A 17,157-nucleotide genomic window follows, 5' to 3' on the forward strand; every position below is an offset into this window, starting at 1 on the left:
ACTATCAGGGGATTCAAAGACTCTGGTTTGGAACCGTGCACCATCTCTCTATCTACAGGGAAGCATCTGGTGAAGTAGTCTCCTGATCCTCCCATTATACACACACACACACACACAACATAAAGCTCTACATAGACACACACAAAACACAGCTCTACATAGACATACACACACACAAAACATACAGCTCTACATAGACACACACACAAACACACACACACACACACACATCATACAGCTGTACATGGACATATACACAAACAAACACACATACACATATGCACAGCATACGTGCATACAGCATACATAGACACACACAGACACACACACACACACACACATCAGTGTCTCATCAGTGTTTTTGTATTCATGTGTGTGTTTGTGTGTGAAAAATAAAGAGCACTAGAGAGAGAGAGAGAGAGAGAGAGAGAGAGAGAGAGAGAGAGAGAGAGAGAGAGAGAGAGAGAGAGAGAGAGAGAGAGAGAGAGAGAGAGAGAGAGAGAGAGAGAGAGAGAGACAGAGAGAGAGACAGGGAGAGAGAGACAGAGAGAGAGAGAGAGAGAGAGAGAGAGAGAGAGAGAGAGACAGACAGAGAGAGAGAGAGAGAGAGAGAGAGACACAGAGAGAGAGACAGAGAGAGACAGAGAGAGAGAGAGACAGAGAGAGAGACTGAGAGAGAGAGAGAGAGAGAGAGAGGCAGAGAGAGAGAGAGAGAGACAGAGAGAGAGAGAGAGAGAGAGAGAGAGAGACAGAGACAGAGAGAGAGAGAGACACAGAGAGAGAGACAGAGAGAGACAGAGAGAGAGAGAGACAGAGAGAGAGACTGAGAGAGACAGAGAGAGAGACTGAGAGAGACAGAGAGAGAGAGAGAGAGAGAGAGAGAGAGAGAGAGAGAGAGAGAGAGAGAGACAGAGAGAGAGAGAGAGAGAGAGAGAGAGAGAGAGAGAGAGACAGAGAGAGAGAGAGAGAGAGAGAGAGAGAGAGAGAGAGAGACAGAGAGAGAGAGACTGACATATAAGCATCAGATCATATAATAAACCTATAATAAAGCTGTCCTTTATCATAGCTCCCAATTTATTTAATTAAAGCTTCCCAAATCCAATTCCCCAGTTCAGACTGCTGCCACATATAATTGGTATATGTCACACACACACACACACACACACACACACACACACACACACACATAAAAAGTAGATAAACAGATAACTAGAGAAATGAAAAGTAGAAATTCATCCCTATTATCAGTATTATTTAGTGTGTTGTCTCCCAAATCAGCACTTTAATATGTTTGTGCTGCACTATGGACCCTTTGACTTTGTCCACTTGTCTTTTTTTAATGTTTTAAATGAAAGGTTCAGTTAATAAATGGTTAAACAAACACAAAAGTATAACAGGTATAAACAAGTGGAGGATTCCACTGTATTTCAGTTTTAAACACATTTTACTTGAGGTCTTCTGAATTCACCTCTGAGTTCTTACGCTTTCTTACATATATGCACTCTGTCAACATTTCACCAAGCAAAGTTGTCACGTTAAGGTGAAACAAATACTTTTGAAAACATGTTTGCTATTTAACAGCTATGTACAAACAGTAAAACGTAGAAATGAGGAATTTTGAGAAAACGTGCAGTAAATAAAGAATGCAACTATGCTAACTGCTACGTAGCTAAGCAGAGTTTTACTGTTTAATATTATTTTACAAACAAGACGTGTTTTTTCTGTATGATGTAATATTTCCATGAATGTGTTAAAATGTCTGTTGACATCATCGCTACCACCACTGAACGTTCTGAAATCGTGTGTAAAGACTAATACACTAGACATTTCATCAAATTCTTACTTAAATTTTACATGATATTTTGATGACTATTCTGAATTTTACTTGGCTAGTCTGGATTATAACAGATATGCTGAGGGCTCTTCGATGAGTGTGTGTGTGTGTGTCTGTGTGTGAGTATGTTTGTGTGTTTGTGTATGTGTATGAGTGTGTGTTTGGGTGTGTGTGGGTGTGTGAGTGTGTGTGAGTGTCTGTTTGTGTTGTGTGTGAGTGTGTGTGTGTGAGTGTGCCTGTATGTGTGTGAGTGAGTGTATTTGTGTGAAATAGTGTGTGTGTGTGAGATGTATGAGAATGAGCTGGCTGTGTAATCTATAGAGAAGTCCCACCTTTGCACTGGCCTAAGTGCTTCACAGTTATTTCCTTGTCCTGTCGACAGGCAATAGTTCTTAACTGGCAATAGTCAGCGTAGGTCACACCATCCGTGCCACAGACCTGTCCACACAAACACACAGTTAAAACACTGAAGCAAATATGACGAAGTGATAATGAGTGTAGGTAACACTAGACACCTTAGTCTTGTTCGTCTGGTCACACTCAGGATACGGACACGAGCAGTGAACCTGCCCCTCTGACTCCACACATGAAGATCCGTTGGGGCACTGCAGCTCGGCACAGGACAGTAACACCTGCAAACCTGTGACAAACCAAAGACACCCGTTTCATCTGAATTCATTCATTCATTCATTTTCTACCGCTTATCCGAACTACCTCGGGTCACGGGGAGCCTGTGCCTATCTCAGGCGTCATCGGGCATCAAGGCAGGATACACCCTGGACGGAGTGCCAACCCATCGCAGGGCACACACACACTCTCATTCACTCACGCAATCTTCATCTGAATTATTTCATATAAACAAATGACTGGTGAATTCACACTTAAGTATGATGCAGGATTTAATCTGGACTTGTACATGGTGTCAGATTATCTTTAAACCATAAATCAACTGCATTTTATACGTTACTTTTGCTCAACCCAGTTTTGAAGACAAGGTGTGACAAAAAACATGGATTTGCCCCAAACAGGTACTTTCTACACACTTTAAGAACCTTAAGATAACAAACAGACTTCACTAAACTGACTAACAATGGAAATGCTTTTATCAACATTTACATCTTATAGATCAAATCATGTAAGGATTCAGTTTAACAAATAAAAGTTTAGCGATTGCCTAATGGTCAGTTTGTCTAATGTTCAGTCTGTCTAATGTTCAGTCTGTCTAAAGATGTCTAAAACCTTTTCAGATACAGTGAAAATCAGACTTTGCTCGATATGTGCTCGGTGTGTAATATGTTCCAGTTGGAATAAAATTTTACATTTTTGTTTTTTTTGGGATATAACCAGAATTGAAAAAGCTATTATTTGTATATATAAAATAGCTATATATATATATATATATCGATTTCTTTGCTTGAAAATATTTATTTTTTCATTTATGTATCAAAGTGCTTCTTTAATTTTGCATGATGATACACAGGACTAAGTGTATTTCAGTATATGATCTCTCTCTCTCTTGCTCTCTCTCTCTTCCTCCCTCTCCCTCTATACACACACACTAAAACAAAAAAAATGTATTTAAAACCTTTTATGCTCAACAACGTAATTCTAACAGTGTCAGGTCCTGAAAAAATCCTACAAATGTGAAGTCTGGTTTCTGATGAATCTATTATTTTAAATGGATCAATCCACCCTTGCTGTTATTGCCCTGTTTTCTTGGCCTTTGCAGCTTATTATCCGTAATGTTGTATGCACGACTGTAGTTCCTTCTAATAAACGAAGTTGTTCGAGCTAAACCACAAATCACCAAACTAATAATTTCACCTCTCACTAGCAGGTTTCCTTGGCGCAATCAGGTACAATTAAGGACATGCTCTTTGCTCCGGCGTCCCAGTTTAAGACTGCAGTGAGAGCTTTCCCGCAGGATCTCTCTCCCATCTCAGCTTTCATGTGAGTGCTTTCATCTGGCTGCATCCCAACTCACAGCACTGGCTTCATTAAGCACCTGAGTTTTCCAGTCCTGTCAATATCTGACAGTGGGGCTCTAATTACACACAGAAACGAGCTGATGTTGTGGGCGCACATCAGGGCGCAACAAATTTGCCTCACATCTGATTTCTAATTTGAAAGACACCTTGTTAAACAAGAGGTTGGATTTGGAGACTGCATTGTGATACCTATGTAGTAGTGTTCAGCAATCAAATGAGTGATTTTCTGCAATTAATAGCAGCAATGGTGCAAGAGCGTTTAGTGTTACAGCTAGACAAATGACATTTAGTCTCATTAAAAGCCCACAAGGAAATAGAATCCCAGAACCTGTCAGGTACAGCTGAGAGATGAGGGACAGTGTGTGTGTGTGTGTGTGTGTGTGTGTGTGTGTGTGTATGTGTATGTGTCCCTTCAGGATCGCCTCTGCTGACAGTGTGTGCAGTAGCAGCTGGTGTAGAGAGAGGTTTATTTTACCTTTGTCACAGCCATTGGTGGCCATCTTGCTGCCATCGGGGCAAACGTCACACTTCATGCCCTTCACTCCGGTCTTACAGGAGCAGAGGCCTGTCATCTGTTCACAGTCATCCCTCACAGAGCCCACTGAATGACAGTTACAAGCTGGAGAGAGAGAGAGAGAGAGAGAGAGAGAGAGAGAGAGAGAGAGAGAAAGAAAGTGAAACATAAGAGGGAGAGACATACAGACAGACACAAATGGAAAGGGAAAGAGAGGAGAGAGGGGAAAAAACAGGCTGAGCAGTTTTTATTAGATTTCTTGAGCACTCAATTGAATTGCACTAAACACACACACACACACACACACACACACACACAAAAAAGTCAGGTTTGCTCCATGACCTCTAGACTGCACCAAAAGCCACGGCTGAAGGCAATGCAGGTTCATTGGACGGTCATGTACCTCTAGGGTGAGAATATGAGGAGCAACACACACACACAAACACACACACGCACACACACACACACACACACACACACACACACACACACACACACACACACACACACAGACTAACCCCCTGACCAGCTGTGGGACAATACAAACCACCTCACTCACGCTGCACAAAATCGATGCTTGTTTTCCACCTCTACTGAGCCGCACTAATATTCTCGCTGCTCTACAGGCAGACTTCACAGGTCAACCGTGCATAAGCACAGACTTCCTTCAAGCTTCCACTTCTCAAACACCCCAGTCAATAAAAATCACTGTCAAAGCTCAAGAGATACGCCTGGGCGTCTGGATTTGCACAGCGACAGAGCTAAAGTGATTTAAGCAGAACGTTTCTCAGTCAACACCAATCCACACTGAGACCAACAAGTGTGAACAGGATACTCGACTGACGAATAGAAATCTAAATCTCTACAAAGAAATCGAGAGTGACACTGAGTCAGAGTGGTGAAAGAGGAAAGAAAAGCTGGCTTACGTGTACAGCCGCTCGCTTTTTCTGTCACGATGCCGCGGAAGTTCCAGAAGCCGGGCTCACAGCGGTCACACTTTAGACCTCCGACTCCTGGCTTGCAAGAGCACTGGCCTGTGCTGGGGTCACATGTCCCTCCGTATGAGCCATACTGATTACAGTGACACTTACCTGCACACAAATACATAGTCATTACTGAGTCATGCAATGCACTCTGATAGCACGAGACTAACAAGAAACAAACAAACAAACACATTTGTTTTAACTGTTTCATTTTTTTATATTAATATTTTTATTATTATTTTTTTTAATTTATTAATTATTTTTTATATTAATAATAAACTTGTATTGCATTTTATATTTTCCACATAAAGTTTTAAATAAATAACAATTAACCTATGGTTCTTATCTCTAGTTTTTTTTTCCAGCAGTTTTCCTGAAGTGAAATTTATTATTATTATTTTTTTTTGAAAAAAAAAGCTAAATTTTCTTTTGTCAATGTCAACTTTATTTGTATAGCACTATTCAAACAGCACATGTTGACCAATGTGCTTTACAACATCTAAGTATAAAAAAAGAAATAAATACAAATAAACACAATTTTAATAATAGCAAATTTTTAGCTTAGAAGCATTTTAAACAATCAGATAAGTATCAACGATATTCAAGTTTTCAGCATCCATATTGTTAACAGAAAAGAAAATATGGTCTTGTGTCATCTGTAATGATTAACTGTTGATTAAAATGTCTAGGCTTAATTTTATACTTGGGGTTATTGAGGTCTTGTTATGGGAAATATGTAATAAATTCACTTGTGAGACGTACTGGGACATCCTGCCATTTCGACCCCCAGTGCCGCAGTCTTGTTGTCTTTACAACATCCGTACACAGTCTCGCTGCAGGGTGTTGCACTGATCATACCAGGCAGCGTCTCCGTCGCTGGGGGGGGGAAAAAACCCCAAAACAATACAAGAGGAATGTTGAAAAGACAGGCGATGGAAACATGTTGAATGATTCACAGCATTCTTTTTTAAGACAAATTAGACTAAGCAATCAGGAGAGAAATGCAATTTAAAGCCACACAATACAAACTGCTGGAGGAGCAGAAGTAGGAGAGTCTGTGTCTGGTGACAAGATAACAGTTCTATATACAGCTCCAGACTACAATTCAAAATCACTGGGAAAAAGAATTATGCCATTATCGAGCACGGAAACATGCACCAGGCATCTCTGTGAATGCGTAATGGCTGACATTTGACACATCCTCAGGGACCTGTTGTTTGCATTTATTCTTCACTGGGATAGTGTGTGTCATACACACATATACAACAATGCTGAGCTATGATCTACAGTGGAGCAACCTCACACACACTTTTTCCTTTCCTAATGTCTAAAACAGTGAACAGGGCTAACGCAGTTCACAGTGAGAGCGGTGCTGATGGACTAAATGTCTTTTTACTGTAACTGTAATAACTATTAGTACAGCAATTATCCCCACAGTCAGCATTATATTACACACAATCTTAAATGTCACTGGTTTTTTGGTGTCTAAATAGAAACGGCATGCAAAAGTGCAATCGTGAATACATTAATATCTACTCATTCATTTTTTTTTTCAGGAACCACAAGATATTAAGCATGTACAGGTATGTAGTGGATTATGGGAATACACCCAACATCACAGGGCATCATACACACAGCTTAAAGCTTTCACTGTGCAGATAGATAGATAGATAGATAGATAGATAGATAGATAGATAGATAGATAGATAGATAGATAGATAGATAGATAGATAGATAGATAGATAGATAGATAGATAGATAGACACACAGGCACACAGAAAGACACAGTCAAACAGACGGACAGATAAATAGATAGACAGACACACAGACAGACACACAGAAAGACAGACAGGTAGACAGATATATATATCGTTGCTTTCGGGCGGAAACCTCGTATGTCCAAACTTTGATGATATCGATGTTATTGGTCAGTCCCCATGTGGGTCTGTTATTTTTACGTTATTAACCAATCTAAAGTCTTGAAAATAGCTTGAGCGCAAATCTCATAACTCCATTGAACACTTCAACTGTCCACCTCTTCTTCACTCCGTGGGAGAGCTTCACGGCATATTTCTCCTTAATAAGAGTCGCAACGAATCAACACGTCTTCTGAGGTAAATGTCTTCAAAACACTGGGCTCAAAGAAAAAAAAATCTTGACCCCCGCTAGTTCTGGTGCTCGTCTGAGGACAGGAATTTAGCGCAAGACAATCCACTGCAACGCGGATTAAACCCTGTGCATTGCAGATAAGGTACGGCATTTTTTTAATTTCCTGAAAAATAACGGTTTTGGAGATACGAGGATTCCGCCTGACAGCGACGATATATATATATATATACAGACACACAAACAGACACATAGATAGGTAGATAGATAGATAGATAGATAGATAGATAGATAGATAGATAGATAGATAGATAGATAGATACTTTCAGGAGCAGGTGTGTAAGTGTCAGTACAATGTGTACTGTATGTGTCTGACATAAACAGTGTGTACAGATGGTTGTGCAGTAGTGTTTTATCTATTACACAGAGATGAGCTGTTATACAGTGTTAGAGTGAAAGAATGATTTCCTAAAACACCCCATTATGATTTTGGGATTATGATCACAGAGGAGGAACCTGCTGTGAAATAAATGTTCAAAGTTTTTGTTATTTTAGGTTCTACAAGAGCAAATCACATAGTTGGGAGTTGAAAGTAAATAATGTGAATGAGTTTAAAGTGCATGCTGTCTACTGAACACACGGCGTGTTGCAGAGCGGATGCTCGAGATTGTTACGGCCATGTTCCTGTCAGTCACCTGACCTGAATCCAATTGAGCACTTACTGAAGGCAAAACTGAAGGCAAACTGCCCCCAAGAACGAGAAGGAACAGAAGGCAGTTGTAGTAAATGTCTTCACCCAGTGTGTGGTGATGATTATGGGTCATTGACAATAAAAGGATTGTAAATTTTAACTAAAGAACTAAAAATGGTCAATTAATTTACGATGATGTTAGTGTGTCCAATTCTATTTGGTCTGTTAAAAAGGGGGAACACATATAAAAATGCTATTTCTATGCTGTTCATATTATTCTGTCTCCCATTGAATTTGAGTATACTGTATACAGTATACCGCTAAAACTAAACCAAGAAGCCAATGGCCACATATTCATTAACCTGACTCTATATCTGCACTATATGAAGCATTTTCCCTTGAAACTAAATTCATCACTCTTTCTAGCAAAAGTCAATTTGTCTGTGTGGACCGTTTCATTTAGTCAACAACCTGACACTTAAATTTAGATAAAAAAATTGATGGCTGTTCTACCTTGTTGTTTGGTGCACTGTACTGCCTGATGTTGTACAGTATATAAATGAGTTACATGTCTACCATCTTTACTGCTTGATATAAAGACATTGCTATGTGATTTCGCTAAGTTTGTGAAACGTTTACTTCTGTTTAACAAATGATACTAAGCTATATGGCTTAAGGTGTCATAAAGAGAAATCCAGCATGTATGATGACTCCCTTTAGTCCTTTAGACACCATGTACTGTATGTGTGAACCGCATTAGCCTTAAAAGATCTAATACCCAGCTAAAAGAAAAAAGATCAAAGGGAAGAACTAAAAATCTGACTATAGTTTAGTAGAAACCAGACGGTCTGTTTTTTTGTTTTTTTTTACCCTATCTCACTAGGCCATTGAGTCGAATAGGTTTGGACAATGGAGAAATCAGCAGATCTTTAGTTCTCGGTGTGTTTGCAGCTTGCCGTTTGGTTGAGCAACCAACGTGTTATAAATGACGCCGTTCTAATGGTGATGAGTCGCCGTAGTCACAGCACCAGAGATGGGCTTCGGACACACTTCATTAAACCTTTCCCTGCTGCACTGGCCCTATTATCACATGCAACCTTTTAATTTCATACTTTCTTCTCCTGACGTTATTTTTCGTAGAAGGATTTTTGTCATTTTTTCCACACTTCCACCTACATTCACCTGGCCTGTTATAGCCATTCAGGATCTGTAAGGAGCGATGCACTAATGGAAGGAAGGTTAAGAGGTGTTTTTTTCCCAACACATACAGTATACGATATTAAGGCTAACCATATTGCAGCTTAAAAAGTAAACATTTAATACTGTTGTCGGTTTTTTTGTCAACAATTTGGCAATTTGCACTAAAATGGCCAATAACAGACAAGAGTAATGTTAATCCAACCACTTCTTCTATTCTGATCTAACAACTGTGTGGCTGCGCACTACAAAGACGATGCAATTACTTTCAGTGCCTTTGAATTAGTGAAAAATTAATTAGAGCCGATAATTACTGAATACGTATCAGTAAGTCACTGCGTCATTAATCCTGTTAGTACACGAATGAACGTTTTTATATCTGAAACTGATCAGCCACGGTGCCAAGACTCAAGATCAAATCTGAACAAACTGAGTGAGGAGTATATTCCTTAATCAGAATAAGGACCATGTCCTAGCAGCTCAACAAGGGCGATTTGACTATTGCTGTCTTGGGGTCACCAAGAGCTAATTTCTAATTAGCCAAATTAGCCATGTTCACTCAAGGGCTTCTTGTGCTCTCAGAGCTCTTGCGGTCAGCATGTGGGCAAAGTCAAGTGACTAGATGCATATCAACTGCAGAAGCCCAAAGAGATTTCCATTGATCTGTGCTTGGCCACTGGGAGGAAGAGAAGGAGGAGGAGGAGGAGGAGGCATCCAAAAGGTCTTTGCACTGGTGGAAAGTTCTCCAAAAAGGATTGATTTTTCACGGCTGCCACAGAAGCATGACTGAGCCTGGCTGGAAGGCCTGAGTGGCTTTAGTGCAAAAAAGTTAAAGGGAGCAAAGATAAGAAGAGGAATGTGGAATGGGAGAAAGCAGAGAGACAACAGGGATGAAGGGAATGGAAAAAGAGACAGGAATGTAGAGGAATATAGAGCGTATGCACAAGAATGTATGTGCGGTGTGTAGTGAGTTTAGAATGAAGCTCTATTGAAAGCCTGAGGGAATCACTCTGCTCTGATCCCACTCTCTCTCTCTCTTACTCTTACTCTCTCTTTCTCTCTATCTGACTGTGTTCAGCTCTGGAGTACACAAGCCTCTTGAAGCTCAAAAATGCAAAATGCTTACATTCGGCTTTAGTGGTCGAGTAACAGCCTGCTATTTCACCACCAGTTATAGCGTGTTGTCGTACTAATCTCCAGAGAAAGTAAACACAGGGAAAAGTAAAGAAAAATGCAGGTTACATACCTATACATGGGCCTTGGCTATGAAGCCTCAGATCCACCTGCTTCTCACACCTAGTTTTCTTTAGCTCACACTCATTGCTGTAGTTTTTACCATCTGTCCCACAGACCTGCAAAGAATAAAGACAGAATGATGCAATCTAATAATTTGATTCAAGAACTGCTGGAATTTCTCTTTGCAACTTGAAAAGCAACACACCTCACTCCGAGGCACGTTCTGGCAAATGAAGTCACACACACATCCATCATCCTCCCTGTCTTCATCCCATGAGCCTCCGAAATTCTGACAACGTTCCTGTTCGCACGCCTCCACCCCAGAACCTGAGCCTCCAGACCCGCACTCTGCAAAACAGTTACACGCTTCCATCATACTTCCATCATACTTCCAGCATTTTAGAAAAAAAAGAAAAAACCTCCACAACAATAGCTCGGATTAACTAGGAAGTGACACAAACAAAGCATGAAGACATAAAGACACACACAGACACAGGGGACCTAACAAACACAGACACGCATTTGCATATCTTAATGCAGCACATTGCCTACTAATAAAGAACAAAAAACATCCTTGATGCTTTCAAACAACTTTTTTAATCTGCAGTATTTGCTGCAAAAAATTAATATGCTCTTGGCTGATGAAGTATTTTTACATGCCGAGTAGCATCCGTTAAAACATTCTTCATGTTAGTGGAGATCGAACTCAAGGCACTGCTGAAAATGTGAGATAATGGTCAATCATGAAACAGGAGACAAAATAAATTAACAGCAACAATACTGATTCATCTCAATACTCTTATTACATTACAAGTTTTTTCCCCCTCTAAAAAAAATGCAAATGTCAAAACTGATCACACTGATACTGCAGGCTTAAAGTGTTGAAAGCATGTAAAAGCTACACCGCAGGAAATTCTTACACTTTACCATAAATTATATCATTTAACCCGTGTATGTTCGTATTTTTGTTACTCAGACAGTGTTCGTGGCTCTGGTGGTCCCGCTACATTTTTTGGGATTTTTAATTCAACACAATCAAAAAATTTATGTTAAAATACTCTACAGATGTTTACTTCATCCCAATTACAAGCAATATAAACAGTATATACTGTTAATATTTGCACTTTACCATTGTTACATCAAATTTTTTTCATTAAAGTGCTACTCGTTTTTTGTTGTTTTTTAATAAAATGTAATAAAAAAATCTAATTTAATCAAGTTATGAGTGGAAAAAATCAACAAATTTACAAGGAAGCAAAGTTTTTCAAAACTACTGATGTTTATGAATATGGTTCCCACAGACCCGAACAACATACAAGGGTTAAAATACTTTATGTGTGAATCACAGGTGATCTGTGACCTAATACTGTAGTAACCCTGAACATGAGTTCATTGATGGTTAGACCAATTCTTAACACTGATTGCACAAAATAGAAACATCAATGCTATAAAACACTATAAATAAATAAATACATATCAAGTCAAACAAAAATAGACGTACAGTGTGACAAAGAAAATTAATAATATAAAACAATCAAGACAGCATGTCAGTGAGTCAGTAGAAACATCTGGATGCTCAGCTGTACAAATCCTGCGAAACGTTGTTTTCAGCACAAACAACGAATCGACGTCTGAAGGGCATCAAAGTCAGATCCTGTCTGCAGAGTTTACATTAAACCCACATTAAACCATTTTGGGGGAGATTTTCAGCTAAACCTTTCCTATTCTTCTCATTTTCAACCTTAGAAACTAACCCTTGTATGTTGTTCGGGTCTGTGGGAACCATAATTATAAACATCAATAGTTTTGAAAAACTTCGCTTCCTTGCAAATTTGTTGATTTTTTCCACTCATAACTTGATTAAATTTGATTTTATTTTTTTATTACATTTTATTAAAAAACAACAAAAAACGAGTAGCACTTTAATAAAATAAATGTGATGTAATAATGGTAAAGGGCAAATATTAACCATATATGCTGTTTATATTGCTTGTAATTGGAATGAACTAAACATCTGTAGAGTATTTTAACATAAAATTTTTGATTGTGTTGAATTAAAAACCCAAAAAATGCAGCAGGTCCACCAGAGCCACGAATACTGGCTGAGTAACAAAAATACGAACAACATACAAAGGTTAATCTTACTTTCTGTGTGATTAGACGTGAAAGGGGGCATGTTCCAAGATATGGAATTGATCAGACTAAAACTCATGACAAACAAAACCCTGCCTTCGCCCCAGCAACTCACCTACGCAGAAAAGAAAGGAGACGCAATATAATTATTCCTATTATGTTTTTTAAGTATTTTTTCCATAGCAGCAGGTCAGCCCACTTTGCTCATCTGCCCAGCGTGAAACTCCCAGTGTTCCAGATGGCCAGTCTGCCCCTGGTGTGAATCTATTTAACATCTCATGCTTGGAACATCCTTTTCCTCATAGTATCCACTACAGATTATCAAAAAAAACAGTGTATTGTAGATAAACTTTCTCAACCCAGTTACCTGAACACATTCTATACAGTCAAATGCACAGGAAGGTGCATTATCTGAATTTCCTGAAGATCACGGGAGGAAGGAAAGTAAAAAGAAAGTCAGTACATACATAGATTTTTCTTTATTTCCAATGATAAGGTCAATTTGTGAAAAGTGCAACCCTGTTACCAAGAATATACATTCTTCTTTATATAACTGTGACTGTGAGTCATATTTGTACTCAAGCCCCACCCACAAGCCATGACAGGCTCTTGTGTTATTGCTGTAGCCCACAGCGAGATCCAGTCTTCACACAATAAGTCATTTGTAGTTGAAATTTATTTATATTTTGACTCTTTATTGAGAGAAATGAAAGTGCAAGAGGACGATTCACTACACTGAAAATGTCCCAGAGCTATACCAGTTCAAACTGGAATATAGAAATAAAGAGGTGGCATTGATGATGAAGAGAGAGGAAAGAACCATAAGGCAAGGAGAGACTAAAGCATCCGGTGCAGCACAACAGCCCAGGGCAGACGGAAATTACTCGGTACAGCAAATGCCCTCCTGTGTGATCTGAAATTGAATGTCTGTGTTGGCATGACTGAATTCACAATGACACGTATTCAAGGACTTGCTGTGTCTGGAAACGAGACAGTGACTGAGAGATAAATATGCCTTGTGACTGGCTTGTATTTGCATTTTAGTCTGTGCTGGTGAGCATAACTTTTATTCCGGATAAGCAACATACATGAAAGAGTTACGCAACAATTAGTTCATGGCTATAAATCAAATCTCGAGCGTCATGTTAACGCATTTCAATAATGCCACTGATCCTGAATGAGATTTCTGTTGTTAATAACCACACTGTAATAGACAATTTCTCAGTCCATTAGTTTTTACATATTCTGCTTTCAGTTTCAAGTTTGTTTTTTTTTCTCAAGTCTTTAGCTAAATCATTTACAAGAATCTCTAGTACTACAAACAATTTTAGTGGCTAGGATCCTGTGCTCTCACCACCATGGCCCTGAGATCAATTCCCAGGAAGGGAACCGAACCCAGTCACTGGTGGCTTTAAAAGCCCGTACACTCTCGGTTCAGGGCCCAAGCCTGAAATAAAATCAAATTAACACCTAAAACAAGAAGCCAGAAGGAGAAGCACAACAGCAATGTTAAAACTGCGGTAGGTGTTAATGTTAAAATGCTGTTAAAAAACACTCACTGACATACAGCTAATTTAGATATGGGAGATTTTTTCAGTCTACAACCATGTTACTTGAATTTAAATAAAACTTTAGTTATAAATATAAATGTGTAGCTTTAGCGTTATTGGTAGTGACATTCCTGTGACTATTAAACAAACAAACCAAAAGATCTATTAAACAAACAAAAAAAAAGTTGGCAAAATCCACCCATAATAATCATTTTCACCAAAATGCAATACGCTATTTTTGCTATGGAATCTTAAATAGCGAATAATACAAAGTATTATAAATTTCCATTCAAAGCAGGCTTCCGCTTCAAATACAGAGACTAATTGGGAAATATGAGCACTCTCTCTGACTCCACAGGAAATCATTGGCAAGGTCTGATTCAGTGGCTTAATATCCCGATGAAAGGATTGTATTAGCTGTAATTAGCATCAGCTAGAGCTCAGAGAGCCTGAAAGCTTGAAGGGCAAATCTACATACTGTACATGCTCTCCATCAAAATGGAAGATTACCACACGGAAAAGTAAGATGTCCCGAGAGCGCCCTCCAAACGAGCCTGATTTGAGGTGTCTCGTAAAAGCCAATTTTCCATCGGTATTTAATGGAAACGACTGCTCGTTAGCCAACTACGTAAGCTCAGAGGAGGCATTACACCCTTGACTCTATCATCACACATTAATGTTACAGCCAGTGGACAGCTTTTGGGAGAAATCCTGCAAAAGTGATGTCTCTTTCTGAAATCCTTAACAGCTGCTAGTTCAGGTTAAACACACGCTAAATCCCTGCCATTCGATTAACACAAAACTTGAGTGAGGCGCTTAGATATGGAGTGTAAAAGGTTGTAGGAGGCAAACCTGCGGTAAGTTCGTAATACTCATAACACTCATTTGTGTGTGAGAAGAGGTGAGCTTGCTCGGAGTGAAGGGAATCAATACACTGCTGGTGGAACTGCCACTTAACATAAAGCATTTGAAATGGAGTACAGAGCAGATCATGATGTGGCTGTGTTAGCAAAAAAAAAAAAAAAAAAAAAGAGAGAGAGTATTGAGTTTATTATACCAGATGTAAAAACAACAAAAGCACTCAGCCCTAGCAATCTGCTCACCCAGATACACAGAGCAAATAAGTCTCTCGTCACATGCATCACGCTTCAGCTACAGAGTGTGATGCTATTAGCATGTGCCTAATCTAATTAGGCAGTTTTGTAGAATAAAGAAGATTATTGTTAGATAAAGGCAAACATTCAAAAAAAAAAAAAAAAATTGTGAAAGGCACTGATAAATCGAAGCATTATGAAATGTTGTTGCCAAAAAAAAAAAATACCTCAACAATGATTTGAATGGTCCCAGCACACTGACAGCAGTTCATGCTGTGAATACTTTGGCTCTGATTAAAGAGTGCATGTGTTGTACAGCAGGGCCGGACCACAGGAGCCGTCATGGCTTCTTATCACACACTGCTACAGGAAATTTGTTTAGACTTACTAGCTTAGAACACTGACCACTACACGAACACATCAACCGTTCTGTACAGTAGTGTGTACAGAAGATAAAACCTAAGCCAGTATTTGAATCATGAACTTGAATCACGTGTCCATCCAAATACAATACAGGCGTTGAGAGTCACTAGTTTCACCGGGAAACACAATGGAGAGCTGAAACCAGTCCTGCTATCTTATCTATCTAGATTTATTAACCACAATAGATTAGTTCAGGACTATTGATCCTAACCTTGCTTTTCTGGTCAATCAAAATCACTGTGTTTGTTGTTAATGTCTCTATATGTGTGGGAAAACCTTCAAATTCAGAATATTAAGTATATAAATATAGTTCTGAGACAGATGGTTTCATTTTGAAATACCTCAACGAGCAGTAAAAGTGAAAGGTGAGAAAATCACATTTACACATTTCACATTGCACAATTACACATTGCTGTGTTTGGTAAACTGGCTTCTTGCCTGGCAGACAGCCAAGGCAAGGTTAGAAAGTAGACTAAATAAAAATATTTCCAAGTTGTTTGGGTGAAATATATTTTTAGCGTCTTAAAGAAGAGATGTCAGAGGATGTTACAGGGAAAAAAACTTTGTTCAGGATCCAGATTTTTGGCTGCTTTCCAGAGCCAAGTTCAACATGTTTTCCCGGACCACCTCAATATATTCGCTGGAGGAACTTTGTCCTGCACGTCATTGTTTTTTTTCTTGCCTGCTCCCTAATCGGCGACCTGATTGGTCTTGCATGGAAAAAAAAAGCTTGATGTCACTTGGCACTTTTTGGAAAAGTTGTGCTTTCGAGCATTCCACCCACATTACACGTTAACCGTCCTCTGGAGGCCGAGTTAAAAAAAAACAAAAAACGATTAAAGCAGCTTCAGAGTAAGGGTGCTTGTGCAGGCGTATTCTGCTCATGCATTAGGATGAAAAAAACCACACACATTTAAAATGCATAAATAAAAACTCTGGAAGGCTAGTGGTAAACAGGGCAGTAATTAGATTTTCCACTTTGATGACGCTGCAGACAAACCTTTCTATTAGCAAATCCAGAATCCATAGTTGTCTGCCTCAGCTACTCTCAAAAGGCTCTCCTCGTCCTGTTCACTCCATCACGTCCTAACGAGGGTCCATTAGGCAGGTTATTGCCATTAAGAAGAACAAGTAAACAAATAAAAAAGCTGGCAAGAAAAAACGAAGCAGGTGGTGGTAGTGGTGTAGCGACCTTCAGATGTACGTGTCCACTTGGTGGGAGTAAGAAATCCTCCTTGGTAGAACCTTGTTGTTCTCTCTGGCAGGAAGTTGAGATCAACATCCATCACACGTGTATAGCTGAGGCACAGCCTGGCATTCATGACGTATGCTCCAGGAGGTTGTTTACCTATTGTTTGCCGGTCATTCGTCACCCGCAGCGCAATAAGGGGTTGGACAGGATGTTAGC

At 39.3% G+C, this 17,157-nt stretch overlaps 1 protein-coding gene across 4 annotated transcripts in view; it reads right to left on the reverse strand.

Annotated features, from left to right (window-relative positions):
* agrn (agrin) overlaps positions 1-17,157 on the reverse strand; it is a 239,980-nt gene that overhangs the window by 43,558 nt on the left and 179,265 nt on the right. For all 4 annotated transcript variants that reach the window (XM_060894549.1, XM_060894548.1, XM_060894547.1 and 1 more), the window contains 7 exons: positions 10,755-10,897; positions 10,560-10,665; positions 6,082-6,195; positions 5,263-5,427; positions 4,298-4,441; positions 2,350-2,474; positions 2,167-2,272 (listed from right to left, as the gene is read on the reverse strand). In XM_060894549.1, coding sequence (XP_060750532.1) covers positions 2,167-2,272; positions 2,350-2,474; positions 4,298-4,441; positions 5,263-5,427; positions 6,082-6,195; positions 10,560-10,665; positions 10,755-10,897 — 903 coding nt within the window. The remainder of the gene's footprint in view (positions 1-2,166; positions 2,273-2,349; positions 2,475-4,297; positions 4,442-5,262; positions 5,428-6,081; positions 6,196-10,559; positions 10,666-10,754; positions 10,898-17,157) is intronic.

The sequence above is a fragment of the Tachysurus vachellii genome, chromosome 19 (assembly GCF_030014155.1).
Source record: "Tachysurus vachellii isolate PV-2020 chromosome 19, HZAU_Pvac_v1, whole genome shotgun sequence".
Taxonomy (NCBI): domain Eukaryota; kingdom Metazoa; phylum Chordata; class Actinopteri; order Siluriformes; family Bagridae; genus Tachysurus; species Tachysurus vachellii.